The 27,214-nt window shown below is 53.3% G+C and overlaps 1 protein-coding gene across 1 annotated transcript; it reads right to left on the bottom strand.

Moving 5' to 3' along the window:
* Positions 1 to 948: 948 nt before the first annotated feature.
* LOC100599213 (myosin-6) lies at positions 949 to 27,214 on the bottom strand. Its single transcript, XM_030802449.1, has 39 exons — positions 27,202 to 27,214; positions 26,528 to 26,560; positions 25,976 to 26,189; positions 24,579 to 24,722; positions 24,172 to 24,328; positions 24,049 to 24,076; positions 23,660 to 23,771; positions 23,245 to 23,337; positions 22,679 to 22,742; positions 22,311 to 22,409; positions 21,660 to 21,763; positions 21,427 to 21,565; positions 19,649 to 19,917; positions 19,193 to 19,363; positions 17,669 to 17,978; positions 16,515 to 16,585; positions 16,142 to 16,229; positions 15,935 to 16,052; positions 15,666 to 15,789; positions 15,256 to 15,392; positions 13,038 to 13,293; positions 12,636 to 12,878; positions 12,312 to 12,488; positions 11,882 to 12,027; positions 11,532 to 11,622; positions 9,029 to 9,418; positions 8,571 to 8,697; positions 8,367 to 8,485; positions 7,835 to 8,031; positions 7,132 to 7,315; positions 6,734 to 6,899; positions 6,506 to 6,630; positions 5,294 to 5,602; positions 4,900 to 5,103; positions 3,897 to 4,022; positions 3,423 to 3,698; positions 2,208 to 2,303; positions 1,411 to 1,545; positions 949 to 1,030 (listed from the first exon to the last, which is right to left on the bottom strand). Exons 3-39 carry the CDS (start codon positions 26,174 to 26,176, stop codon positions 1,007 to 1,009), a joined length of 5,820 nt encoding a protein of 1,939 aa, XP_030658309.1. The 5' UTR covers positions 26,177 to 26,189; positions 26,528 to 26,560; positions 27,202 to 27,214; the 3' UTR covers positions 949 to 1,006.

The raw sequence follows: 27,214 nt of genomic DNA, 5'->3' as shown, positions 1-27,214 counted from the left end.
TTATGCACAGTCCATTCTCATGGTCTCAGAGGAGGGATAGAAGAGGCTCCACTTGGGGAGTCAGGGAGATGGGGTGCCAGGTGAACGGTTAAGGAGATGGTCAGCAGAGCCTGGCTGCAAAGCCCAGTGGAGAGTGGGGATTTGCTTTGTGCAGAACAGGGTCAGGACCGGGCCTGTCCCACAAGCAGCTGTGTGATCCAGGCCAGACTCTCCCCAGTAGGAGCTTAGAGAGAGCAGAAATGTGACCACAGTGTTTCCCTGTACAGGCACCTGTGCTGTCTGTGTCTGTGTGAGAACCAACATGAAATGAGCAATGCTCAGGCTTGGTCCTCATGGCATATTGGTTTGGGCTCAGTGTTGATTGGCCCCAGAGTCTCAAGATGCCCTCACGGTGAGGTGCTGAATCACAGGGGACAGGGGGAGACCCCTGGGGAAGACAGGGAGGGGGCTCCCTGGGAGTTACTTCCTAGGGGCTGACTAGAATGGAATCTCTCCCATCCCCTTTCCCATACCTTAATTCTCAGCTAGCTCTGAGCCTTTTCTGGCATTGGTGGAAAATTCATTTCAGAAAGAATGGGTGTCCTAGGACACCTTTAATCATTGCAGCCTCAGGGGTGGGGTAGGTGGAGAGTGGCTTCAACTTCGGCACCAAAATTCTATCTCCTAGCATCTTGGACTGGCATCACCATTTTGATGCCATTGTTTTCTTCACTGTTGAAATTTCTCCCTCTCCACCCTTGTGTGGTTGACTGAGCAGAACTGGGACTCACAGCTGTCCACTTCAGGCAGAACACCTCACTCCTCTGCACCTCGGTCTCCTTCCTTGTGGATATGGGACACCTTGGCTCTGGCAGCTCTGATACAGGGGCTGGGGGCCTCCCTCCTTTCAGGCCCCCTACTGCCCTGATCCAGGATGGACAGCTGGCAGGAAGGACAGATGGGCTCAGGCAGAGTTTGGCACTCATATTTATTATAGGTTGGCAAGAGTAAGGTTCCCGAGGCAGTGTCACTCCTCGTCGTGCATTTTTTGCTGCAAAAAGAATAAGAGGTGTGAGGGGGCAGCTGGCAAGAGGGAGAAGTGTGTGGGGACAAATCCCTGGGGCTTTCAGAGGCCTAAGGGAGATGCCCTTGGAGGGAGATGCCCTTGGAGGGAGAGGCAGGGCCCCAGGGATCTTGTGGTCCCACGTTAGAGGCACTTGTGGTTTAAGGGGATGGAACTGGGGATCTCTGCAGAAGTTCCAGTCCGTGGGGGGCTGTTTTGAGCAGGAGAGTGGATTCTCAGGTTATGTAAGCTGTGGGACCCTCAGAACTGCCTATATATAGGGCAAGCAGTGCCCACTCTGAAGAGCACCCATATCAGGGGGCATCCTAATGTGGAAGTGACTAGTGAAGCCCAGGGGAGGGACCCACCTTGGCACCAATGTCGCGGCTCTTGGCGCGAAGCTTGTTGACCTGGGACTCAGCGATGTCCGCCCGCTCCTCTGCCTCATCCAGCTCATGCTGCACCTTGCGGAACTTGGACAGGTTGGTGTTGGCTTGCTCCTCCTGCGGTGGGACAATGGGGATGGGTGAATGAGCTGGAGATGGGCTATGGGATTCTCAGCCTCTCAACCTGAGGTTCCAGCTCCCTGTCCCTGAGGCACCCATGCCTCATGCATATTCCTGCAACAGCCTTCCCAAGGGTATTCTGCAACTGCCTTGCACTCTTCTCAAACATGTCCAGCACTCAGAGTCCTTCATGGCCATCCACTGCCCAAGACAAATCCCATGCTGCCTGATCTGGGCCCCTTCAGAATCCTGTTTTGCTGCACCTGTCCCGGACCCCAGGTTCCTGTGCAGGCATGCTCATCAGCAACTCACATCCACCCAGATGTCTTCCCCACTGCCCTATGGCTAGCTGGGTCCCCTTCCAGGCCCAATTCCACTGCCACCTTCCTGCCTTCAGCTTTGGCTGCCCCATGTCCGGCACTAGCATCTACACTGCCTTCTGTTGGGTTATGGTATCTGAATTGTAAGCAGCTTGTAGGTGGTGCCTTTGTTAATTCAGAACACCTGACAGCTCTGAGCACACCAGATGTGTCAAATAAATGTTTGAGAGTTAGAGTTTATAGCAAACTCTTTGCCCAGGCCCCTCTGTAGGAGATATTCATTGGTTCTCACAAATAGTAGGTGTGTTGATGAGAAAGGGAAGAAAGCTCTGAACTCACCGCCTCCTCGGCCTGGCGCTTGTAGGCCTTGACCTTCAGTTGCAGCTTGTCCACCAGGTCCTGCAGCCGCAGCAGGTTCTTTTTGTCTTCCTCTGTCTGGGGGTGGGATGGTGGGAGAAACCATTTTGGAGGGGGAGCAAATGCAATCACCTTTCCCTTCTCCATCATTTTACCCTTCTCCCCTTGACTTTGCTGCCCCTCCCTGCAATGATCCAGGTCAAAGAGGTGGTGGGGAAGATTCTCTGACTCTATCGTAGGTCAAAGGGGCAATGCAAGGTTGTCAGTCAGGGATCCACAAAGCAATGAAGGCTGAAGTCTTAAAGCTAGAAGTGGGGGGAGGGGCTGAGAACCTAATGGAATTCCCTAATGTGGTAATATAAAAGCACCAGGTCTGTTCCAACTCCAATCTAGTGGATAAAGCTCCAATCTGGACTTACATAGGTTCTCTTGGCCAGTATTTCTTGACCAGAAGAGGAATAATGAGGAATGCAGAAAGAAGGGGGTATTATCATAATCCAGATTATTCTACATTCTAATGTATTGCACTGGGCCAGAATTCAGGCATCGGGATCACTGGCTCCAACGTCACTCGATCATTCTTATCTCTTTATCATTGTATGTGCCAGGATGCCATTTCTACTTCTGTCCACAAATCACTCTGTGGTTCTGTATCTGTAACCTCTTTCTTGTGCCTCTGGTATCCATCTGTCAAATGGACTGACACCCTCATCTCCTTGGCCTTTTCTTCCCAGGTACACTGAAAATAACGGGCCAAGGGCACAGCTCTCAGCTATGCAAATGGAGGTCTTAGAGCATTCTAGGGTCCTCTTTCTCTGTGGCCTTCTCTTTGTGTGCCAGAAGTTCCATGGAAGATTTCTGGGTCTTTTCCCCTCGCCTGACTCTTATCCCCACAGTCGAAGGTGGAAAGATTCTTTGGACTGTTCTGAAGTCTTCATGGTAGCACTTTGAGTTATTAAAAAAAAAAAAAAGAAACCTGGGGAAAGGCTAGTTAGAAGAGTTTTCAGGAAGTAGAAGTAGATTCTTCATTTGCTGGAAAAACTCATAGACTCAAGTCAAACTGACTGCAGAGCGTGAGAAGGTTAAATCTACCAATAGCATCTCAAAGAGGAGGTGAGAGGAGCCCTGTGTGGGCGGGGCAGTGGGGCCAGAGAAGAAACTTCTACATCTGCTCCTGGCCTCTGGCGCCCGCCGCACCTGGTAGGTGAGCTCCTTGATGCGTCGCTCGCTCTTCCTCATGCCCTTCACCGACTCTGCGTTGCGCTTCTGCTCCGTCTCCAGCTCACCCTCCAGCTCCCGCACCCGCGCTTCCAGCTTCTGCAGCTGCTTCTTGCCGCCCTTGAGGGCGATCTGCTCGGCCTCGTCCAGCCGGTGCTGCAGGTCCTTAATGGTCTGCTCCATGTTCTTCTTCATGCGCTCCAGGTGGGCGCTGGTGTCCTGCTCCTTCTTCAGCTCCTCTGCCATCATGGCGGCCTGTGTGCAGGAGAGAGGTGGCAAGGAACGTGGGCCAGGAGCCGGGGCCTTTTGCCCCCCAAGCATCTCCTTTCTCCCATCAGGCCCTCAAACCCACAGAACTGCAGAGTTGGCTTGGTGTTACAGCACAGTGGCCTGGCCTGGATCCAGGGCCTTGTCTGTGTCTTTAGGGGAGGCGGAAGGTGGGCGGTCACTTACATCCGTGATGGCCTTCTTGGCCTTCTCCTCGGCGTTTCTGCACTCCTGCACTGCCTCCTCCACTTCCGACTGGAGCTGGGTCAGATCCGACTCCATCTTCTTCTTCTGGTTGATGAGGCTGGTGTTCTAGACATGGAGAGAGAAAAATGATCAAATATATACTGCACTTTGTTACCTGATTTCATACGCTTTCTCCAGAGAGAATTAAAGGTGGTCATTTTTTTTAAACAACAAGCCCACTTTTAGACTATTCTTTGTTTTGTACCTGCTTTCCCTTTTCCTATGAAAGTGCATACATTCTAGACATTATATCTAAGATTACTAAACTCTGAAAAAAGACTTCAAATAGCAAAAGGTCTGCAGTATTACCCTGGAGCTCTTTAGCAACATGTTTACGTAGGAGCGTGACAATATTCCAAGGAAAATGGAAACAACTTTTTACCAGGACAATATTCCAGAGATGTTTATAGCTATACCAAGAATGTAGTAGGGTAAGGAAGAGGGGATGAGGTAAGTGGATGATGTCATTCTCACACATACTAGATTAAAGAACAAAACTCCACAGGGCACTGCAAAAGGTGAGCACAAAGTCTTATTGCAGAGTATAACTGAAAACAGTGTGGGTGGGATTGCAGAAAATGGTGTTCTATCCAGCTTGGTTTGCAAGAGATGCAGTTATGCTTCTTTAAACTCCCAAACTCTCATCTTTACAGAGCAAGCCAGAGGCTGTCTTAAAGAATATCGAATAACAGGATACGTTCCACTACTCCCAGATTGGTGGCTTTGGCAGGTATCAGCAGTCAATCATGACACTCTTAGCTTCTAAGTAGAGACCACTTTCTCAATATAATGGTTCTGCAGCCACCACAGATGAGAGCTGGCCTGAGAGAGGAAATGATTTGTGACCCTGGCTAGATGTGCTCACTTAGAACATCTGGCTTTTCTAGATGTCCTGGGCTCTGCACTCAGCAGGTTTCCACAAGGTGGCTCCTGACCCCCTCACCTGGGAATGCAGCAGCTGCACCCGCTCGCTGGTCTCAATCAGCTCCTGCTCCGCCAGCTTCCGAGACCGCTCTGTCTGCTCCACCACGGCACGCAGCTCCTCCAGCTCAGCCTGCAGCAGGTTGTTGCGCCGCTCCACGATGGCGATGTTCTCCTTCAGGTCGTCGTTGGCGCGGACCGCATCATCCAGCTGAATCTGGGTGTCCTGAGGATCAGGAGAGTGGGCGTGAGCAGAAGCCAGCCTCGATTCCCTTCACTGAGGGCACCTGTCAGAGGTCTCTGCAGTAATCTAGGGGCAGGAGGAATCTGGTGCCTGTATCGAGACACCACTGCTTTGCCAGGCCACATGGAGGCCAGTCCCCTCTGGGTAAGGGGACCTCCCACCCCCCGTGTACCTTCAACAAGCTCTGGAGGTTCTTGACTTGCTTCTGGGCCTCGGCAGCCATGCGGTTGGCGTGGCTGAGCTGGATCTCCATCTCATTGAGGTCTCCTTCCATCTTCTTCTTCACCCTCAGGGCCTCATTGCGGCTGCGTGTCTCTGCGTCCAGGGAGGTCTGCAGCGAGTCCACCACCCGCTGGTGGTTGCGCTTGGCCTGTTCCATCTCCTCGTCCTTCTCTGCCAGCTTCCGCTCGATCTCTGCCTTGATCTGGTTGAACTCCAGCTGGGCCCGGAGGATCTTGCCCTCCTCGTGCTCCAGGGAGGCCTGGAAAGGGGTGGGGCGAGGGCGGGCAGACAGGGCACAGGGCAGGGTTGAGAGGGAGGATGAGAAGATACAGGGTGTCAGCCAGGACTATGGCCCAGAGAAGAAGAGCTGAGAAGAGATGGGGAGGTGGGATCTCCACCCCATGCCCACCACGGTGCTATTGGGGAGAAAGTGCTGGACTCCCTGGGCTTCCTCTGTCAAGAAAATGGTTTGGACCTCACAATTGCCAGACCCTCCAGCACTAACACTGCATAAATTCCTGACCTGTCTAAAGTATTATAGAAAAGGGAGGAATTTTTGTAACCACAAATTCAAAATTTTATCTTGTTTTCCAGGTCCCTCACCCTTTCCTGAGAAAAGTTAGAAGCCCAGAAATCTCAGGGCCATTCCCAGGTGCTTAAAAATGAAGAGTAACAATAGCTAATATATATTAAGTGCTTAAATGTGTTACCTCATTTAATCCTTATAATAATCATGTGTAAAATCATATGAGGTATGTACAGTTAATTCCATTTTACAGATGAGAAAACTGAGGCAGAGAGAGATTAAAGATTTTGCCCAACGCCGCAGTGAAAGTCCTCAAGCTCTGTTCCAACTCAGGCCTGTTTGACTCTGGAACCCACACCCCTACCCACTGTCTAAGTGGTTATTATTATGGCCAGATTCCAACTTTTAAAACCTGGTGGGAAACCAAACCTTTGGCCTCTAATCAGACTGACATTTTCCTTTGTGCAGACCTTGGCTTTGGAGGTAGTCATGGGTAGTGAATAGTGGGTAGATAATGTTGAACAAAGAATATGGAATGAAAGATTTTGTCTTGGGGTCAGGGTCACCCCCAGGTGAGGGGGAAGTGGGAGACAGTGGCAGAACAGGGATGGGGTGCAGGGAGCTCTCGGCCCTCACCTCTGCCTCCTCCAGGGCTGACTGCAGCTCCAGCTTCTCCACCTCCAGCTGTTTGCGGACCTTCTCCAGCTCGTGCACATTCTTTCCTCCTTCTCCTAGCTGCTCAGTAAGGTCCGAGATTTCCTCTGGGGACCAGAGGGCCAGAAAGCTCAAAGCCTGTGTCCCCCCTGCCCCTGCATGGCCCTCCCTCCCACCAATCATCTCTGGCCTCTTGGACCCCCAGCACACCCTGAAGGTTCTTGTTCTCCCGCTTGAAGTTCTCTAGGTGCTCCAGGGACTCCTCGTAGGCGTTCTTGAGCTTGAAGAGCTCTGTGCTGAGGGAGCGAGCCTCCTTCTGTGAGGACTCCAGCTCCGACTGTGACTCCTCATACTTCTGCTTCCACTCGGCCAGGATCTGCCGGGGGACAAGGCTCACTTTTCAGCCCCCCAGCCTTAGCTCTCCAGCCCTCCTGCTTCCCAGTGCCCCAGCCCCCAGCCTCAGCCCCATGTCCAAGAATCTGTCCCTGGTCCCGAGCCTGGGCTCAACCCTCCTCCCCCACCTCCAAGGAGGATGGCTCTGGCCTTTCACTGAACCCCTCATGCCCCCTTGCCCTGCATGCTGGCTGTGGCCCCCACCCATGGCCCACCTTGTCGAAGTTCCTCTGCTTCTTGTCCAGGGCTGCAGCAGCAGCATTGGAGCGCTCTACATCCACCATCAAGTCCTCGATCTCATTCTGTAGCCGGTGCTTGGTCTTCTCCAGCGAGGAGCACTTGGCATTAACAGCCTCCACGGCCTCCTCGGCATCCTGCAGCCGCTGGGCCAGCTTCTTTCTGCCCAGGTGAGGGTGGAGGGTGTGTGTGTGACTCTACTGGGCAACAGTGGAGCCTTGGGTGGACCTCATCCCACCCCCTCCCTATATCTCCTTGAGATGCTGTAAGTCCAGCCTAGCAGGAGCTGAGCCTGCTCCTGCCTGGAACAGTCTGCCAGCACGGGCTGCCCAGGCATCCTCCCTACCTGCAGTGGCATCTGGGTGTCAGTGCCCCCTGCCCTCGCCCCCCACACAGGCTGATCGACGGTAGCTCCTCTGACCAACAAGCTTTTTGCTCGTCTTATACGTGAGCATCAGGTATAACCCGGGCCAAAAGCTCGCCCGTCACAGGAAGTGGGTCAGGGCCAGCCAGAGTTCACAAGAGCAAAGAGTTCAGACTTTCTTCCAAGCACTTCTGTTGCCCTCCGAGTTCCTCCTGTCTCTTCCACTTCCTTCTCATGACCACTCTGCCTGTCCCCACCCCAGGTCCTCTCGCCCCTTCCTCTCTGAGAGTCAGCTTAAGGGGGTATCTGGAGCTCACTTGGCCTCCTCGAGCTCCTCAGTCCGCTGAATGGCGTCTGTCTCATACTTGGTCCTCCACTGGGCCACCTCCGAGTTGGCCTTGGACAGGACGCGCTGCAGCTCGGCCTTGGCCTCCGTCTCCTCCTCGTACTGCTCCCGCAGCAGGTCGCAGTCATGCCGGGCCGACTGCAGTGCATGGGCCAGGGCGTTCTTCGCCTGGGGAGGGGTGGGCACCAGGAGGTGGGAGGGACTGCCTGTGCCCCATTCTCTAGATTCTCTTCTTATCTAGTACTTTAACCAAGCCCAGCCTTATTCACCACGTGGGCTGATGTGGCACCTCACTGTTTGAGGAGTTTCCCAGTCTGCTCACCCCATCCCCTTGCAAATAAGGAAAGAGGCATTAAATGACGCTTAGCTGCAGGGCAGAACCTAGACTGGAGGGTCTTTCCCTTGCAGAGGACTCTTTCCAGCTCCAGGTTCCATTTCTGGCATTGAGGTGAATTGTCCCAGGGCTGCCATCAAGTCTGCCTACCCTCCCCACTGGGCCTCACCTTGCCCTCCTCCTCCAGCTGCCTTTTGAGGTCCTCCATTTGCTGGGTATAAGAGAGCTTCCCCCGGGTCAGCTGCGAGATTAGCGCCTCCTTTTCCTCTAGCTGCCGGGCCAACTCTCCTGGAGGTGAAATGAGGGGCTTGTGGGCCATTTCACAAGTCATGTCCTGCCCTAGGCAGGTGCAGGGCTGGTTAGGGGCACCCACCATTCTCGGTCTGCAGCTTGGCTCGCTGGGTGGTGAAGTCATTGAGGGAGCGTTGGGCCTCTTCTAGCTTCATGCGGTACTCATTGGCCTGGTCCTCCAGCGTCCGAGATACTTTCTCCAGGTTTGCCTTCAGGAAGCAAGACAGGAAGGGTGAGTGTGGGAGGGGCTGAGTCGACCAGAGGAAGGAAGAGAGGGTCAGAGATGGGGAACACCAGAGGGCAGGAGGGGGACACAGAAGGTGTGGGAGGGCGCAGTCTGAAGAGGGACTTGAATTAAAGGAAGAATATGAAGAGATAGAGGGAGAGGAGAGCCAGAGAGGGGCAGGGGAGAGAGGAAGAGAGACCAAAGGATGATGAAGAGAATGAGAATGACAAGGGAGATAGCAGACAGAGAGAAAAGGCATGGGGGAGGCTCCGCTGTGCAGGGGAGAGGGCGAGGGGAGGCTGAGCAGGGCCTGCCTTGGCCTTGATGATCTGCTCCATGTTGGAGGTGACGTCGTCCAGCTCCAGCTTGAACTCGCTCTTCTCCTTCTCCAGCTTCTGCTTCACCCGCTGCAGGTTGTCGATCTGCTCGCCCAGCTCGGCCACGCTGTCGGCGTGCTTCTTACGCAGGGCCGCGGCAGTGGCCTCGTGCTGCAGCGTGGCCTCCTCCAGGTCCCGCCGCATCTTCTGGAACTCGGCCTCGCGCTTCTTGTTCATCTCGATCTGCACGGACGTGGCCCCGCCGGCCTCTTCCAGCCGCTCGCTGATCTCCTCCAGCTCCCGGGACAGGTCTGAGCGCAGCTTCTCCACCTTAGCCCTGGCGGTGCGCTCGGCCTCCAGCTCCTCCTCCAGCTCCTCGATGCGTGCCTGGGTCAGACACAAAGGGCTCAGACCCACTGCCTGGACCCCTCCACTGGAATTCCCCCGGCTCTGAAAGGCTACCAGGAACTTAGGTCCCTCTCAAGCAGTGGTTCTCAACTAGGGGCAATTTTGTGCCCCAGGGAACGGTTGGCAATGTCTGATTGTCATGTCTTGGTGGGGCTTGCTACTGGCATCTAGAGGTAGAGGCCAGGGATGCTGCTAAACATCCTATAATGCATAGGCCATCAATAGGAATTTGGTTGAAGCTCCCGAGGGCATCTCAGACCCAGTGTGAACATCTGCAGCCCCAAATCCTGAGAACCTGTGTTTGAAGGGGGATCCTGGGGTCCTGTGAGATCAAGAAGTTCAGGGTCCCCAGATTCACTAGGCTCTGTTCCGCTATCCATAAGACAGGAAAGTGAGTGCTTGTATTTTACAAATATTTGTGACAATATACCTCGAAACAATCAAATACCTTTGCAATTCTCCAAGTTAATCACAAAGTCCAATCAACCATATTCCTTGCTCTCCCAGGCTTGCTGTGTTTATGCCCAGGGTTGGGTTTCAACATGATTTCTCCCTTCCAGGCCAGGAAAGTGCTAGCAGGGTACTCTCCTCTTCACCTCATCTCCTCATCCTCTTCAAGTGCCCTTACCTCACTTTTCGTGCCTTAGCCTTGGTCTTGACTAAATTGGGAGAATATCCTATCTACGATTTTGATGTGTTGTCTGGCTAGCCAGGAGCAAAACGGGGGTTCAGTGGAAATTCCTTCACCTCGGATTATGGACAGCTTTAATGGACTGTTCATGGATGGGTCCTACGAGCAGCAGAGAGGACCACCGTGCCTCTGCTCCCAGGATGGAGAAGGTGGGACTTCTGAGCAAGATCTTGGGGATGAAGGAGGAGCCATAGCTTATTGCCAAGACCTGATGAGATTAACAGGACTGTTATTCTGTGTCCAAGAGGCCAAAGAAGTTGCCCAGACCTAGGGTGGAAGAACCTGAGGATGGCCCGATATTCTAGCTAAAACCCAGAAGGGGCATCCAAGAAGATGGGAGGGCAAATTACTAATGAAGGCGGGCCAGTCCCTGTGCAGCCCCGGAGGAGTGGAATTGTGTTCATACAGTACTTGCAGCCGGGGCTACGGGCCTCAAGTGCAGAGGGGAGACTACCTCTTTCTACCAGCCACAGTCTGCCTGAAAGTGAGAGGACAAGGTCCTGCCCCAGTAGCCGAGTTCCTGTTGCCCTTGGGGTCACTATGTCCAGACCTGGCCATGTAGCTTCTGTAGCTCTAAAATGGGAATGGCAGTGGACTTCCAGGGCTCTTCTGACAAACCTGATACTAAAAGCACATTAAGGTTTGAGGTCCATTAAAGCTAAGGGAGACTATGGCTGTTCACTTAATCCTGAGCTGCAGAGGAATGAGAAGGCCATTGAGAAGACAAAACAATACCTTCTTAGGCTAGTGGCTGGCTGACTTCTCTAAATTGGGCTATATTAATATGATGCTTGTATAGAATTTCCTAGTTGACAAAGTGATTTCAAATACATTATCCCCTCTGGTCCTGTGTGGTAGGTATTGTCAGTCTCATTTTACAGGTGAGAAGAGAATCTGAGGATCAGGGAGGGTAAGTGACTTGCTCAAGGTTGTTGGAATTGGCTCTTATCATGAGTGCCCTATGGGGACTCAGCCTGGGTTAGTGGCTGGGGTTAGTACCGGGAAGAATATGAACAGAGCAGCTCACAGGAAGGTGCTCCTTGAAGCTTTTTTTTTTTTCACCCCGCGTTCAGAGGGCAGAACTACCAGAGGAAGGATTAGAGGAGAATAGAGCTCTATCATTTGTCTTAGAGTAGAAAGTCCCTGAGGCAGAGCAGATCTCAGAAGGAGAAGCCCTTTAGTAGGTACGAATCCCCCTTCTCAAACAGTTTTGCTAACGTAATGTATTCTTGCTCTGTGGGGGAAGGCTAGTGTTCCTGAGCGCCTGTAACTCAGGGATGGTTGGGTCTATGAGGCTGCCTGGAGTTCCAGATATTGTGTAGAACCCTAAGCAGCTGCTGCAGCCTCAGTTACCTCAGGGCTATTGAGCTCCCACTTTCATGCACTGGGAAAAAAAGTCACCTGGTTTTCCTTCAGTTTCTTCTGTAGCTGAAGGGCCAGTGCCTGCTCATCCTCAATCTTACTGTTCTGCTGATTAATGTCAAACTCCTTCCTGCAGGAGAAGGGTGGGGGCGGGGGGGTGACAGGTAGTCTTCCTTCCTCTGGGGCTCATTCTCTTCTTGGCCTTAGTATGCCAGAATCGGCACCTCCCCCTCCCCTCGCCAGCCCAGAGAGTGGAGGAAGAGGGCTGTGATTGACCTCATTCCCAGTGTGCCCAAGGCAACTGTGGCCAGTGGAGGCACAGCACCCTGCACTCTATCTACCAGGCCAGACACCTCCATTAGCCCCTCCTGGCCACCACAGTCTCCTACTTCTTAAGCTTTTCTTCCAGCTGCAGTTTATCATTTTCCAGGTCCATGATGCTCTCCTGGGTCAGCTTCAGGTCGCCCTCCAGTTTCCGCTTTGCTCGCTCCAGGTCCATGCGCACCTTCTTCTCTTGCTCTAGGGATCCCTCCAGCTGATGGAGAGAAGAAAATAAGCAAAGTGTGGAAAACTTGAAATCCATAGTGTATGCTCTTTTGCCTCCATCTAAACTTGAAGTCCAGTGGGATTGGAAGTCAAACCAGTAGAGAAATCCTGCAAGCACAAAGGATTCAGAGACCTACTCTAGTGAGGAATTACAGGGAGCAAAAAAGCTTCAAGGGCCATAGAAGTTAATTCTAGGGATCAGGACTTTCTGGGCCATTGGTGTTGCCTGCAAAATCTTGCTCTGAGAGCAGGAGCATGGTTCTTACTACTCACGTCATCCACCTGCTGCTCCAGCTTGACCTTAGACTTAGACAGGCTGTTGACCTTGTCTTCCTCAACCTGAAGGTCATCCAGGGCCTGCTGATGGGCCTCTTGTAGAGCTTTCTTCTCCTTGGTCAGCTTAGCGATGATCTCATCCAGCCCAGCCATCTCCTCTGTTAGGTTCTTCACCTGCCGACCAAAAACCCATCCCCTTTAGGGTCAAAGATCACCAGCCTGGAGACATCTATGGGGACCTCCATGCCAAGGACCAGGGCCACACTCTAGTCTGGGAGTCTTGAGGAGACCTGGGCTGAAGCCAGAGGGAGCTGCCCTCACCTTGTTCTCTGTTGCATGCTTCTCCTTCTCCACCTTGGCCAGTGTCAGCTCCAGGTCATCGATGTCCTTCTTGAGCTCTGAGCACTCGTCTTCCAGCTTGCGCTTCTTGGCAGTGAGCTCCGCGTTCATCTCCTCCTCGTCCTCCAGCCTCTCATTCATCTCCTTTACTTTGGCCTCCAGCTGAATCTTGTTTTTGATCAGCTGGTCGCAGCGCTCCTCAGCATCATTGAGGTTGTCTTGTTCCTGGGAGAAGAGAACAGGGAGGAAGCTGATGGTTAAAGGGAGGAGACCTAGGGTCTTAAAAAGAGCTGGCATTCCTAGACTCCTAGCCCCTGGTTGTGAGATGGGCTATAATCTAGGAGAGGGGAGGAGAGGGCTGAAGAGATAATCATGTGGCCTCACCGCCTGCACTTGGAGCTGCAGGTCATTCTTCTCCTGCAACAGGGACACCATCTTCTCCTCCAGCTCCTTGCGGCGAGCCTCAGACTTCTCCAGCGTCTCTTTGATGCGCCCGAACTCCTCCTTCATGGTGGCCATCTCCTTCTCCGTCTCTGCGCTCTTCAGCAGCGGCTTGATCTTGAAGTAGAGCTTCATCCAGGGCCAATTCTTGACCCCCATGAAGGCACGAATGTTCCACTGGATTACCAGCAGGGCATCCCTGGCAAGGAAACGTGGAGGCAGGGTGGGGCACTATAAAAGAGAGCTTCCCAATCATGGGCCCTACCAAGCAAGTTCGTAGGCATGTAGACTTCCTTCTTGTGCACACCCACCTCCAACATCACTACATTGAACGTGGAGTTGCTTGATACATATTTATTAATCAATTTGATGAAAGGGCAGTTTATATCCTCCCAGCTGGGATATTAGTGGTAATGGAAACTACCACTTATAGAATGTCTACTCTGTTCAGTTTTACTATTCTCATAAGAACTTCAAATATGTTAAAAATTATGTAGGGGTTTACATATAAGAATGTCTATAATAAGTATGTAAGTTATGCAGCATGAAAGCAAAATGACTATCCATGAACCTACCGCCCAAACAAGAGCCGAAGTGTTACCAACCATTGATCTACCTGTGCGTTCCTTCCTACACCCCTGTTACCCCGCCAGGAGCAGCCACCACTCTGAATCTTATTTTTCCTTTCCTTGCTTTTTCAAAAATTACTTTAACCACATATGAATGTATCTTTATTTTAATTTAATTTTATTTATTTTGAGATGGAGTTTCACTCTTGTCACCCAGGCTGGAGTGCAATGGCACAATCTCAGCTCACTGCAACCTCCGCCACCCAGGTTCAAGAGATTCTCCTGCCTCAGCTCCTGAGTAGCTGGAATTACAGGTGCCTGCCACCATGCCCAGCTAATTTTTGTAATTTTGGTAGAGATGGGGTTTCACCATGTTGGCCAGGCTGGTCTCCAACTCCTGACCTCAGGTGATCCATCTGCCTTAGCCTCCCAAAGTGCTGGGCTTACAGGCATAAGCCACTGTGCCCAGCCATATGTATGTATCTTTAAACAATGAATGGCTGGTTTTGATTATTTATGAGCTTTATAAAAATTACATCATACTGTATGTATCCTTCCAAGATTTGCCTTTGTTTACTAACAATATGCTTTAATGTTCAAACATATTGTATCATGTAGTTGGAGTTCACTTCTTTTCACTGTTTTATAATGTTCCACTGAATGACTGTAATACTATTTACCCATTCCCCTGTGGATGGAAATTCAAGTTGTTTTAAGATCTTTGCTGTTATGACCAATGCTGCTAAAAGATTATTTTTCATGTCATGGTGTACATGTATAAGAGTTTCTCTGTAGGAATGTACTCAGGAGTGGAATGGAGAAGTATGCAGCTGTTCAACTTTTTTTTTTTTTTTTTTTAAGATGGAGTCTTGCTCTGTCACCCAGGCTAGAGTGCAGTGGCTCGATCTTGGCTCACTGCAAGCTCTGCCTCCCGGGCTCATGCCATTCTCCTGCCTCAGCCTCCCAAGTAGCTGGGACTACAGGCGCCTGCCACCATGCCTGGCTAATTTTTTGTATTTTTTTAGTAGAGATGGGGTTTCATCATGTTAGCCAGGATGGTTTCGATCTCCTGACCTTGTGATCTGCCTGCCTCGGCCTCCCAAAGTGCTTGGATTACAGGTGTGAGCCACCGTGCCTGGCCTGCAGCTGTTCTACTTTAAAAGATAGTGATAAACTGTTTTCCTAGGAAGTTGCACTAATTTACACATCTGTAAGCAGTGGGTCAGGCTTCTTAATTTTTGTCGGTCTAGTGATTTTTAAAACTTTTTAAAATTATTTTCTTTCATTTTATTTTTACCTACTTGTTTCTTTCATTTTTTAAAATTTGTAGGCCATCTGAGCAAGCAAAGTCTAGTGTTTTAAAATGGTATTTCATTGGTGTCTTAATTTGCATTTTCCTATAGATAATTTTCTTTAAAAAAAAAAAAAGAAGAAGAAGAAGAAGAAGAATTCGCAATGAGATTTGAAGTGGTAAAGTAACTTGCCCAGGCCAGCTGGTAGGTCTGAACCCAGGTCTTCTGACCCACACTAGTTGACATTGCGGATCTGCCTCTACATCTCTAGTGCATGCCTCCCTGTTCCTCCTGTGTCACCTGCGTTCCACTATCTTCTTGAACTCAATGCGCATGAGCTGGCCCCGGGCTTGGGCCTGCATGCGCGTGATGATGCGGCTCAGTCTCTCATCCCGCATCTCCTCCAGCAGTCCAAGCAGCCCTGCCTTGAAGAATACCTGCAGGCAAGGGGTAGATGCAACAGGCCGCAGCCTCAGAGGGGAGTATCCAGGGTGGAAGACCCTGGATGAGCTTCCAGGTGACCCATCACCCCATGCCTTCTAGAAGTAGGAGTAAAAATTTGACAAACAAGACCGGAATGAAGCCTGGGTTTCAGCCCTTGATAAGGTTGATAAGGAAGCCAGAATTAGGGTTCTGCCTCCTAAACTCCTCTCTGCTCCACTCAACATGGCCACCTGCCCTGCAACCACCCAATGGGGCTCTAGACTCACCTTGGTGTGGCCAAACTTGTACTGGTTGTGGTCAATGTCCAGAGAGCTGAGCAGCTTCTCTGTCCCCTTCCTGCTATCAATGAACTGTCCCTCAGGGATGGCCGCTGGGTTCAGGATGCGATACCTGAGGAAGGAAGTGCCCAGAGTCACCCACGCTCTGCAGTGATCTGCTTTGCCCACAGAATTCCAGGGCCACCTGCAGATCCCATTCCCACCAGGGCAGCCTGGCTTCCCCTGTTCTATGAGCTCTGGGGCACCCTCATACCTACCTCTGCCGGAAGTCCCCGTAGAGGATGCGGTTGGGGAAGCCCTTCCTGCAGATGCGGATGCCCTCCAGCACGCCATTGCAGCGCAGCTGGTGCATGACCAGGGGGTTGTCCATCACCCCTGTGTCAGGAGGGAAGGGGAAAGGGTCAGCCTTAGGGTAAAGTGGATGCCAGCTGTCCTTCCCAGACTAAGATCTTCTCCTGGCTCACCTGGAGCCTTCCGCTCATTGGGGATGATGCAACGCACAAAGTGAGGATGGGTGGTCCTCAGGTTGGTCATCAGCTTGTTCAGATTTTCCTGGAGGCAGATGAAGGTGGGGAGTTAGAAGCCACAAGGACCATCCCTTAGGCCCTTAAACCCTGGTCCCCAGACACTCTCCACCAGAATCATCAAAGGGACAGGGGTTGCCACATAATTTATGACGTGAGTTCAGGCTTTTGTGGAATCTACACACCAAAAAACTACTACGTAGCTCTAGCTTCTTTCCTCATCAAACTCAAGCATCAGAATAGGTGGTGCAGCCAGAAGTCTCTGGGCTGGGCTGTTCCACCAGGTGTCCTGGCACCCCTGGGCCCTTCTTACCCGGTGGAGAGCTGACACCGTCTGGAAGGATGAGCCCTTTTTCTTGCCTCCTTTGCTTTTACCACTGTCCCCTAAACAGCGAGAGGAGAAATAATGAACAGGAGCTGGAAAATAGAGGAGCCCTCGGGCAGAGGCAGAGCTCTGCTGCTCGCTTGGTAGCTCTGAGACTTTGGGCAAGGAATTCTCCAAGATTCAGTTTACCACGAGGAAGACAGTAACAACTTCCCAAAGTTGTAAAGAGGATTAGATAAGACCACGCCTGGAGGGCAGCTCACCAGTTCTTGCCCATAGTAGGCACTGACATACATCAGTACCCTTAGCTCTCCCTCTTCTAGACTTTCCCTTCCTTCTTATATCTTTCCACATTCTAGTTTTCTTCTTCCTCCTCCTCCTCTTCTTCTTCTCCTTCTTCTTCTCCTTCTCCTTCTCCTCCTTCTCCTTCTCCTTCTTCTCTTTTTTTTTGAGACGGAATCTCGCTCTGTCACCCACGCTGGAGTGCAGTGGTGCAATCTTGGCTCACTGCAACCTCCGCCGCCCGAGTTCAAGCAACTCTCCTGCCTCAGCCTCCCAAGTGGCTGGGACTACAGGCATGTGCCACCACGCCAGGCTAATTTTTGTATTTTTAGTAGAGACGGGGTTTCACCATGTTGACCAGACTGGTCTCGAACTCTTGACCTTGTGATCCACCCGCCTCAGCCTCCCAAATTGCTGGGATTACAGGGGTGAGCCACCACGCCCAGCCTCTACTTTTCTTCTTACACTTTATCCTCTTCATTTCAAGCCACATCCTTTCTCTTCCTTTTCTGAACTGGAGGCTCCTTTGTTCAGTGTCCTCTCAACATTTGTTGAGAACTCCCACATGCATCGTTCCCTGCTGGGCACAGTACAGGGATGCATGTGCCACCCTCACTGACCTCCAGTTACTCCCCATCTTGGGGAAACATGAGACAGCTATATCAACACACATAACACAAAGTGGAGAACGGCAGGTGCTACAGAAGCCCAGCTGGACTGTGGTGAGGTGAGCCAGGAGGTGGCTTGACTCATGGGCTCCCCTGTGCCTGCCTCTGGAGTCATGTGCTTTGAAGCAGCAGGACCCTGGCCCTTTGTGCCTTCAGAAGTCCCCTGGCCCAGTGCAGGGGCTGCCTGCTTACCAGTATCGGCAGATGCGTAGGAGGAGAAGAGAGTGGCCATGAGCTTGAGGGAGGACTTCTGGTACAGGGCCACAACAGTCTCGTTGAGAGGATCCTTGTTTTTTTCCAGCCATCCCAGGATGTTGTAGTCCACAGTGCCGGCGTAGTGGATCAGGGAGAAGTGGGCTTCCTGCTTCCCCTTGATGTTGCGTGGCTTCTGGAAATTGTTGGACTTGCCCAGGTGGTTGTCGTACAGCTTGGCCTTGAAGGTCATGTCAGTGGCCTTGGGGAACATGCACTCCTCCTCCAGGATGGACATGATGCCCATGGGCTGAGGGCAGGGTGAAGAGGCAAAGAGAGAATCACTGAGCACACTCCCAGGCTTCCACAGTCCCATACCCTAACAGGAAAAGGGTATGGCCAGTAGTGCTGGCCTGCTGAAGGGGTGCTGTGCTGGTACCTCTTACCCTAAAACAGGAAGCCAATATTCCTGGAATTAAAAGAGCCCCTTCCTCCCACTTTCTGCCCAGTGGGTCCAACAAAGAGTCATGCACTCCTAATCACCCCCCGCAAGGCCCACAGTGCCTCACAGCACAGCCCCTTCTCTCTGACGGCTCACTGCCCCAGAGGCAGGAGGGCAGGGACAGATGTGTGTCAAAGGCACCGGGCCAGGCTCTGTCTGTATGACATCAGTAGCAATTCTTCAAAGGTTAGATAGAAGGATCCAGGTTCTTCACCACACTCTGCACTTCCAAAAACGTGGTGGTTCTTGACTTTTCTTGGGGCAGGAATCCTTTTAAGAATTTGTTGAAGCTAAAGACTGTCTCTCCAGAAAAACGCATGTACACACACACACGTACACACACACACATGCACAAGCACACACATGTATGTATGAATGTACACATGCTTTTTTCCACACACAATTTTATGGGATTCTGATGGCTCTGAAACATGAGAACTCTGGTTAAGAATCTAGACAATGATCCAAAGTGTGTGGGGAAGCTCCCATTTTCTGAAGGCTGTGGCTGGGCTGGGTGTGGGTCAGACACTCCGGGCTCTGGCCTGTGCTGACAAAGAGCAGAGGTTCCCTGAGAGCAAGTCAGCCCCGGCCTATGGGGCCTCCTGCCTGCGGCCTTGTCTCTTCTGAGGAATGCCCATAGGCAAGAGGGCTGGAGACTGGCTTATTTCTCAACCAACAGGAAGGTGGTGGGAGGCCAAACATCTCTAATCTCAGCCTAGGATCTTTCCATGAATGATGCTTCTCATGGGCGGTCCGAAGGGCCAGGGGCCTCTCCTTCACTACATCTCACTCTTAAGACACTGAGGGGACCACCACAAAGGGGCATAAAGTGCAAGGTCCTGGGAAAGAAGAGTGGGGGGATCATCCTGTTCATGCCCATGACTTCATAGTGGGGAGAAGCTGGGCCTAGAGAAAGGCCTGGGATTCTTGGGACTCTAGTTTCTTGGGTGTAGAAGGGACTCGGCCACCACTTTGTCTGGATGGCAGAGGAGGGGATATAGGTGGTGAGGCCAAGGAGGCACCTTCTCGATGAGGTCAATGCAGGCCTGCAGGTCCATGCCAAAGTCAATGAAGGTCCACTCGATGCCCTCCTTCTTGTACTCCTCCTGCTCTAGCACGAACATGTGGTGGTTGAAGAACTGCTGCAGCTTCTCGTTGGTGAAGTTGATGCAGAGCTGCTCAAAGCTGTTGAACTGCAGGGGGCATGAGGGGTGGGAGCAGTCAGAAAGGGGGTGTGAGTGGCCACTGGGGCTGTGCCCGTGCACTGTGCCCAAGCCCAGCAGGGCGTGGCTGGTCCCTTCCATGTCAGGGCAGTGAAGGAGGGCTTCCCCTGAAGACAGGGAAAATGACTGCCTCTGTCACCACACAGTCCCCACTGCCTTCCCATGTCTGGTCCACAGCTGGCTCTCAGCAAATGGCTGTTGAATGTAGGAGCGAGCGAGTGATTGTTCTCCCACTCCCAGGGGTCCCTGACTCACGTCGAAGATCTCGAAGCCAGCGATGTCCAGGACTCCTATGAAGTACTGGCGTGGCTGCTTGGTCTCCAGGGTGGCGTTGATGCGTGTCACCATCCAGTTGAACATCTTCTCATACACTGCCTTGGCCAGTGCCCCGATGGAGTAGTACACCTGCTGCACGCTCTGCCCCTTGGTGACGTACTCGTTGCCCACTTTCACCCGAGGGTGGCACAGCCCCTTGAGCAGGTCAGCCGAGTTCAGCCCCATGAGGTAGGCCGACTTGTCGGCATCTGGTTGAGAGGGAAAGGATAAGTGAGCACTTCCTTTTTTTTTTTTTTTTTTAAGATAGAGACTTGCTCTGTCACCCAGGCTAGAGTGCAGTGGCACAATCTCGGCTCACTACAGCCTCCACCTCCTGGGTTCAAGTGATTCTCCTGCCTCAGCCTCCCAAGCAGCTGGGACTACAGACATGAGCCACCATGCCAGGCTAAATTTGTATTTGTAGTAGAGACAGGGTTTCACCATGTTGCCCAGGCTGGTCTCAAACTCCTTACCTCAAGTGATCCACCGCCTTGGCCTCCCAAAGTGCTGGGATTATAGGCGTGAGCCACTGTACCTGGCCTGAGTGAGCACTTTCAGGGAGTGAGCCTCCTTCCCTGTCCTGGGGCCAAGACTTTAGGAAGCATCAGGTCCAATTTCTTCTCCTTAAAGAGGAAGAAATCAAGGCCTGGAAGAGCACAGGGCTTGCCTTGGTTACTCAACCAACGTGTGCCTGAGTCAGGCTGGAGCCCAGGCCCCCTTATCCGGCCCATGGCCTCTTGCCACAACTGGCTCTTCTCAGCTCTGTCTCTACATCTGTGGCATCTCTGGGCCAGGTCTTTCACAAGCACCGCTGTGGGCATATCCCTACCTTCACCACGTCCCTCCCCTCTCCAGGGCAAGTGTGTGGCTGAGGGGCTAGATGTCCTCTTCTCCCTGTCTCCTTCATTCTCTACCCCAATGTCTAGCCCTGGACTGACCATGCTGTCTTCTCCATCCACATGTTACCCAATCTGACTGGCTGGGAGACCAAGACCCCCAAGAGTATATCAGACAGCACCACGCTCCTACCCCCAGCCATCCAAATGTGCCACCCAACATGGGGATTTCTCTATTTAGAGGAGGAGTTATTTGGTGTAATTTCAAGAATGTTGTAATAACTGTTGGTGTGTTATCATGAACCTCAGCTTGACACTTTGATCTGGGCAGACTTGGAGAAGGGTCCCTGAAGGTAGGGAGGAATGTTCTTGGGCACTTGTCTAGCACTGTTTGCACCTTCACATTTTCTCAAAGGACCTCACAGTAGCCACCAGAGGAGTGAGGAAAGATTGTTGATCCATTTCACCGAGGAGGAAACTGACACACCAATGCCCTGGGCTGTGTCCTGACCCCTGGCCCACTGCCTCCCAAATAGAACATGGTATGAGCCCACGAGGGGCTTACCCAAGGGCTGGGCAGGCAAAGGCCCTGCATTAGTGATGGTGATGTGCAGAGCTCAGGGGCTGTGCTTCCTGGGGCTAGGCTAGTCTCGGGCACAGGAGGAAAATTCCCCACCTCAGTTCTGGTGAGTGCAGCTGGGGTTGAGGAGTTGGGATTATGGTGGACTCTCTGTCTGCCCACCTCTCCCACGTCCCTGTCCCTCACCGTCCCTCAACACACCCCGCTGCCCCAAAAGCCTCAGATTCTCTGGGATCTGAGTCCCCCAGAGAGCCTGGTGGGCACCTCAGGCCTTCCCAGCGCTGCCTGCCTGCCCCTCCCACCTTCGGTGCCGTCTGGCTCTGCCTGCTCCTCCCGCTGCTTCTGCTTGAACTTCATGTTCCCGTAGTGCATGATGGCTCCTGTCAGCTTGTAGACGCCAACTTTCTCCTCTGAAGTGAAGCCCAGCACGTCAAAGGCACTCTGGGACAGAGCGAGAGACAAAGAGGGGGGTTGAAGCGGTGGCCCCGGGAGCTCCTGGGGTCCCTAGAACGGTCGCAGCAGCCCCCTCACTCACATCGGTGGCCATGAGCTCCTCGGAGTCATCAATGGAGGCCACGGACACCTCTCCCTGAGACACGAAGGCATAGTCGTAGGGGTTGTTGGTGACCAGCAGCATGTCTGCACCAGGCAAGGGGTGAGGCAGGGGCAAGGGGACAGGCGGAGGCCAGGGAAGGGGCAGGGAGAGTTGGGAAAGGGAGGGAGGGGCAGGGAGGGGTAAGGGACGGGGAGAATGGAGGAGGGGAGGACAGGGAGCAGGGAGAGAAGAGCAGTCAGCAAGGACCAAGGAGTGAACCCAGAGGAAGTGAAAGGGTAGAAGAAGGGCCCTGGCAGGGGCTCCAATAACAAGGAGGAGGGAGGGTGGCAGGGGAGGGACACATGGGAGATGGGGAAGCAAATAAAGAGGAGAAGGCAAAGACAAGCCGAGGCAGGAGTGGAGAGAAGGGCGGAGAAGGAGTGAGGTGTGTGACTGCACAGGGAGGCGAGAGGAGATGCAAGTGGTCTTGGGCGGGAAGGGAGACGGAGCCGGCGGAGTGAGCGGAGGGAGGAGGGAAGTGAGCAGCAAGGTGGGGCACAGTGGGGAGCAGGGGGGCCCTGCCCTGCATGCAGGCGTCTTTGGGGAGTGCAGCAGGGACAGCAGTAGGTCGGGAGTGGCAGGCAGATTCACCCAGCAACTCCGGCTTCTTGTTGGACAGAATCTGGTAGAAGATGTGGTAGTTTCTCTCAGCCTTCAGCTGGAAGATCACCCGGGACTTCTCCAGCAGGTCTGAGGTGGGCGGAGGGGAGGAAGGCGGGTGAGGAAGGAAAGAGAGTAGAGCCAGAAAAAGGTGGCCATGGGGGCAGAGGGCAGGGGGCACCCACAGCTTGATGAACAGGGCCAGGCGAGAAGATGTGGCTTAAACAAAAAGGATCCTAAAGACCAGAGGCAAATGCAGACAAAGACAGGAGATGGCAAGAATGATGAGACTGGCTGCCAGGCAGGGAGAGAAGGCAGAGGGGGACCTGGAGGGTGGCGGCCTCCCTGCTGGTACTCACAGGTCTCTATGTCTGCAGAAGCCAGCTTTCCAGTGGCCCCAAAGTGGATCCTAATGAATTTCCCCTGGGGACAAATGGGACAGAGTGAGGGAACTGGCAGGAAGGACAGAATGAAATCCTGGCCCTCCCCTGGATGGTTCTGGAAATGTAAACAACCACTTTGGGGTCTCAGCTGAGTATAAGTGAAGCCGGGTAGAGGATGCCACCCTCATACACTGTGCAGGGACCTCCTAGTGGAACCTCGGCCCAGAGAGGAATGCATACAGAATGCCTCCTGCTCATAACTCTCATATGATCTCACCTGATCCTCCCAGTAATCTGCAGGGTGGATATTAGTCCCCCTGTTTCACAGGTGAAGGAACTAGGGCTCAGAGAGGTGTAAGGACTTGCTGAGCAAGTGGAAAGTCAGACCTTTGGCTCCAAAGCCTATGCTCTCTTCCCACCAACGTGTGCATGTTGATATCCCAAAGCCAGATACAGTACAATCAACTGGGTGTGGCAAAACAGCACCCTCTTTCTCTTGTCAAGGCTGGATGAGGCTGCTGCGAGTGGTCAAAGGCACTCACAAAGCGGGAGGAGTTATCGTTCCGGACAGTCTTGGCGTTGCCGAAGGCCTCCAGAGCGGGGTTGGCCTGGATGATCTGGTCCTCCAGGGTGCCCTATGAAAGGAGCAGAACTGCATGGGTTCATCCTCCATCCACCTCCAGGCAGTGGTGAGAGGGCAGGGAGGCTGCCCTGGCCCTGAGGAATGGGGGTGGGGGGCTGGGTGAACCGCTGGTTGGTCTGCAACTCCGTAGGATCCTGCCCAGACCTCAGGGTGAGTGTCTCCTGTCAGGAAGGTCTTCCACACTGGGCTGACCATCAGGAGCCCAGCTCGGTGTGGCTGTCCCCACCACGTCACAGGGAGGGGAGGGTTAGGGGTAACTCAGGTCGGCCTGCCCCCCCACCCCTGTTCTGATGAGCCTGTGGCTCCCCTGGCACCTTGTTCGCATTGGCATTGTCCTTCTTGCCACGGTCACCTATGGCTGCAATGCTGGCAAAGTACTGGATGACACGCTTGGTGTTCACAGTCTTCCCCGCCCCGGATTCTCCCCTGGGGGCCACAGGGACCAATCAAAACTCAGGATTCCTACTGTTCTCCACACATGGCTCAGCACCACATGCTCCCCTTCCCAGCCCGGCCATCAGAGCCCAGCACCCAGCAGGATTTGCCTGACATGGTTCATTGCTCTGGCACCCCTCTAATGAGAGCTCAGTGCCCCATGCTCCCTGCAATCCCAGCCTTAAACCTCTCCTCCCAGCTACACCCCAGGCATCAGCCTGTATGCCCCCAGCCCAGTCCCTTCTGTGGGAGGATGGCACTCGCTCACGTGATGAGGATGGACTGGTTCTCCCGATCTGGAAGAAAAAACAGGAGAAGCAATGGGGTCAGGGCTGAGGATCTGGGTGGGTGTCTGGGAGGAGGAGCAGAGACCAGGGGCCACCAGGCTCACCTGTCAGCATGTACTGATAGGCGTTGTCGGAGATGGAGAAGATGTGGGGTGGGGCCTCACTCCTCTTCTTGCCCCGGTAGGCAGCCACCACCTCAGCATTGTACACTGGCAGCCACTTGTAGGGGTTGACGGTGACACAGAAGAGGCCCGAGTAGGTCTGGAGCAGGAGACAAAGCTGGGCATGAGGTTGGTGGAGGAGAGCCTGGGACAGGCAGTGGTGGCAGCCAGGCATGTCCCTGTTCACTCCAGCTGGCTCTGCTCCTCCTGCAGCCGACTAGGGGTGGAGGGGGGAAGGGGACTTGGGTCCCTTGGGAGAGTCCCTCCCCGTCTCCTTGGGAGAGCCTCCCTGGCTTATTTTGGCCTCCACGCAGCACAGGAAGTCTCTGCAGTGTGCAGGAGCCACTCACATATATCATCCAGGCCGCGTAGCGCTCCTTGAGGTTGAAAAGCACCGCGGGCTCATGCAGGAAGGTCAGCATGGCCATGTCCTCAATCTTGTCAAACTTGGGTGGGTTCTGCTGCAACACCTGGTCCTCCTTGACAGTCACCGTCTGGAGGGGGCGCATAGGCGGGAGGATGAGTGACCACAATCCCTCCAGGACCCTTGCCGGCACTGCCCACTGACTCCTCCCAGGACCCAGGGACTTGGCCTTGCTCCCCTTGCTCTGACCAGTGCCCCAGCCCCTACTCCGTATGTCCCCCGGGACACTTTCCCCAGATAATGTCCCTTCCCACTGTATCTCCCATCCTAGAGACTGTCCTAGGGTACCTTTCTCTTGCCAGATCCCCAGACCATCCTGGGGACACCCTGTGCCCATAATCATCACTCTTCAGTCCCTATGTTCCAAGGGTCTTGGGGCAGACCTGGAGATTGGCAGCTCTCAGATCTGTGCATACCATATGCTGACCCTGAGGCTGTCTCCCTCGGGCAGCGCTTTAGGGTATCTGTTGCTCGGGGCAAACCTTCACCCCTGCTGGAAAAGTAGTTCACCCATCTACTCCACACTCCCCATCCATCACTGTTGGTGTGGTTTGATTGGCAGCAGTCAGTTTGCCATGCCCTGATGTCACTAGATCCTGCCAATAGGTATTCCAGCGTTTTTTATAGTGGAGAAACCCGTGGCTCTAAATGACTAAATGATTTGCCTGCACAGTGACTAGTGGGTGGCAGAGCTGGGATCAGACTCAAAATCCCCAGGGGATTGTGGCCTGTTATTCTACACTTCAATGGGTTGTAACATTCAGTCAACGAGTTCGTGAGACACACAGCCCTGAGCCGCAGCTGGTAACCAGGGGTGATTCTCTTGGCTGGCATGAGCAAACCAGGGACCAGAGGCTTCTGAGTGCCAGTCAAGGAGAGTGCTCAGCTCAAAAGTTTCTGATCTTTGTGTTCATCTGGGTCTAAGAATTACTCTTGATTTGGGTGAATGGAATTTGAGAAAGTGGACCCATGGAGGAAATTGAGGCACAGGGAAGAGGGATACAAGTGCAAGAAGGGGGCATCATTTAATGCTGTGTCTGTGCCCTCTTTATCTACAAGGCCCCTCTTAGGTGAACACTGAGGTCCTTCTCCCTCAGCATCCTCTCTGGTAAGGGGCACAGGGCCCTGGGTGGCACCTGTTGCACCAGCTCAGGTCAATTTGAGAGGGATCAGATTCTGGGCTCCTCAAAGGAGCATGTCCTGGCATCCCCACTGGCCTTGGCTTTTCTCCAGCCCTCTCAGCTCCCCCTGCAAGTGGCTCCACCTCTGCATCTTCTTTCCCAAACCTCCTTCCCTTCTGCCCTGGTGCCATGCCCTACTCACCTTCCCATTCTCGGTTTCAGCAATGACCTTGCCCCCCTCCCGGGACAAAATCTTGGCTTTGACAAACTCTTCCTTGTCATCGGGCACGAAGCACTCAGTGCGAATGTCAAAGGGCCGGGTCTGGGCCTCTAGACGCTCCTTCTCTGACTTGCGGAGGTACTGGGCCGCTGCCCCGAAGTCAGCCATCTGAGCATCGGTCATCTTGGTGCTTCCCCTGGGTCAGAGACAGGAGGGCTGTGTTACTCCTGAGGGAGCCCAGGTTCCAGCGAGTGGCTTTGTCCTCTGCAACCCCCCTCCCTGCCCCCGCTCCTCTCCTCCACCCTGGGAGAGGCACCTGCTGTTGCACCCTCCCCGACTCAGGGCTCTGCTTCTCCTGCCCTCTGAGGTGATGCTGAAGGACAATCTCTGGAAGGGTTTCCCTGGGGTGGCATTGGCTGGGGTTTGCTAAGGGGTGGCGCTGAGCGCTTGGGACAGCAGACTCCTGGTCCAGCAATCCGGCTCCCAGGAGAAGTGTGCCCCGCTCTCTGCAGAGAAAATGGGGGCAGTTCTCACCTGGTTATCCCTTCACGGAGAATCCTGAAGAATCTGGACCGTGGGTGGAGCAAGGAACCACAGAGGTAGAGCCGGGCAGAGAGAAGAACAGATGAGGAGAGTGAAGAACAACAGAGGCAGGCCAACCGGGGGTGGAGGCAGCCCCAGAGCGCAGACAGGCAGGACAGACCAGGGAGTCAGAAAGAGAAAGACGCAGAGGCAGAAAAGAAAGGGCGCCGAGTCAGTACGAGTGCGAGGGATGGGGTGTGGAAACAGGGTTAGAAGCAGAGAGGCAGGGAGGTGAGAACACGTGCCAAGAAGGAAGGGCAAGGGAGAGAGACAAAGAAGCATGATTGTCACAAGTGTGGATGAAGACCAAGAGGCAAGATAAAACCAGGATCAAGGGAAGGAAGCCATCCAAAGGAGGAAGAAAGATGGCAAGATGGAGACAACATGTAGGAGACTCAGAATGATGCAGAGAAAGAAATGGAGAGTCAGAGAAGAAAAGAGATTTCTGGGTTTCCTGTGGAACCTCCTTGTGTCAGGGGGAACTTCCCTGGGCCTGGAGATAGGCAGTTTTAACAGAGCCCTTAGGCCTCCAAATGACCTGCACCCCACTCCTGGTGAAGGAGGTCCCTCACGGTGGGGGCTCTGTGGACGGGCTGCAGGGCATCCCACCCCAAACCTCCTCTTACCTGGGCTGCAGGA

Source organism: Nomascus leucogenys, chromosome 22a, assembly GCF_006542625.1.
Source record: "Nomascus leucogenys isolate Asia chromosome 22a, Asia_NLE_v1, whole genome shotgun sequence".
In the NCBI taxonomy this organism is placed as follows: domain Eukaryota; kingdom Metazoa; phylum Chordata; class Mammalia; order Primates; family Hylobatidae; genus Nomascus; species Nomascus leucogenys.
This window is presented reverse-complemented; position numbering and strand designations above follow the sequence as displayed.

What these genes read in the sequence shown, in the direction of transcription:
- LOC100599213 (XM_030802449.1), bottom strand. Translation starts at nt 26,176, where the DNA reads ATGACCGATGCTCAGATGGCTGACTTCGGGGCAGCGGCCCAGTACCTC. An exon ending in ACGATAACTCCTCCCGCTTT is followed by an intron (nt 22,743 to 23,244) that starts GTGAGTGCCTTT and finishes ATTTGTCCCCAG; the next exon opens with GGGAAATTCATTAGGATCCA. An exon ending in CTACGCATCTGCCGATACTG is followed by an intron (nt 16,586 to 17,668) that starts GTAAGCAGGCAG and finishes CTCGCTGTTTAG; the next exon opens with GGGACAGTGGTAAAAGCAAA.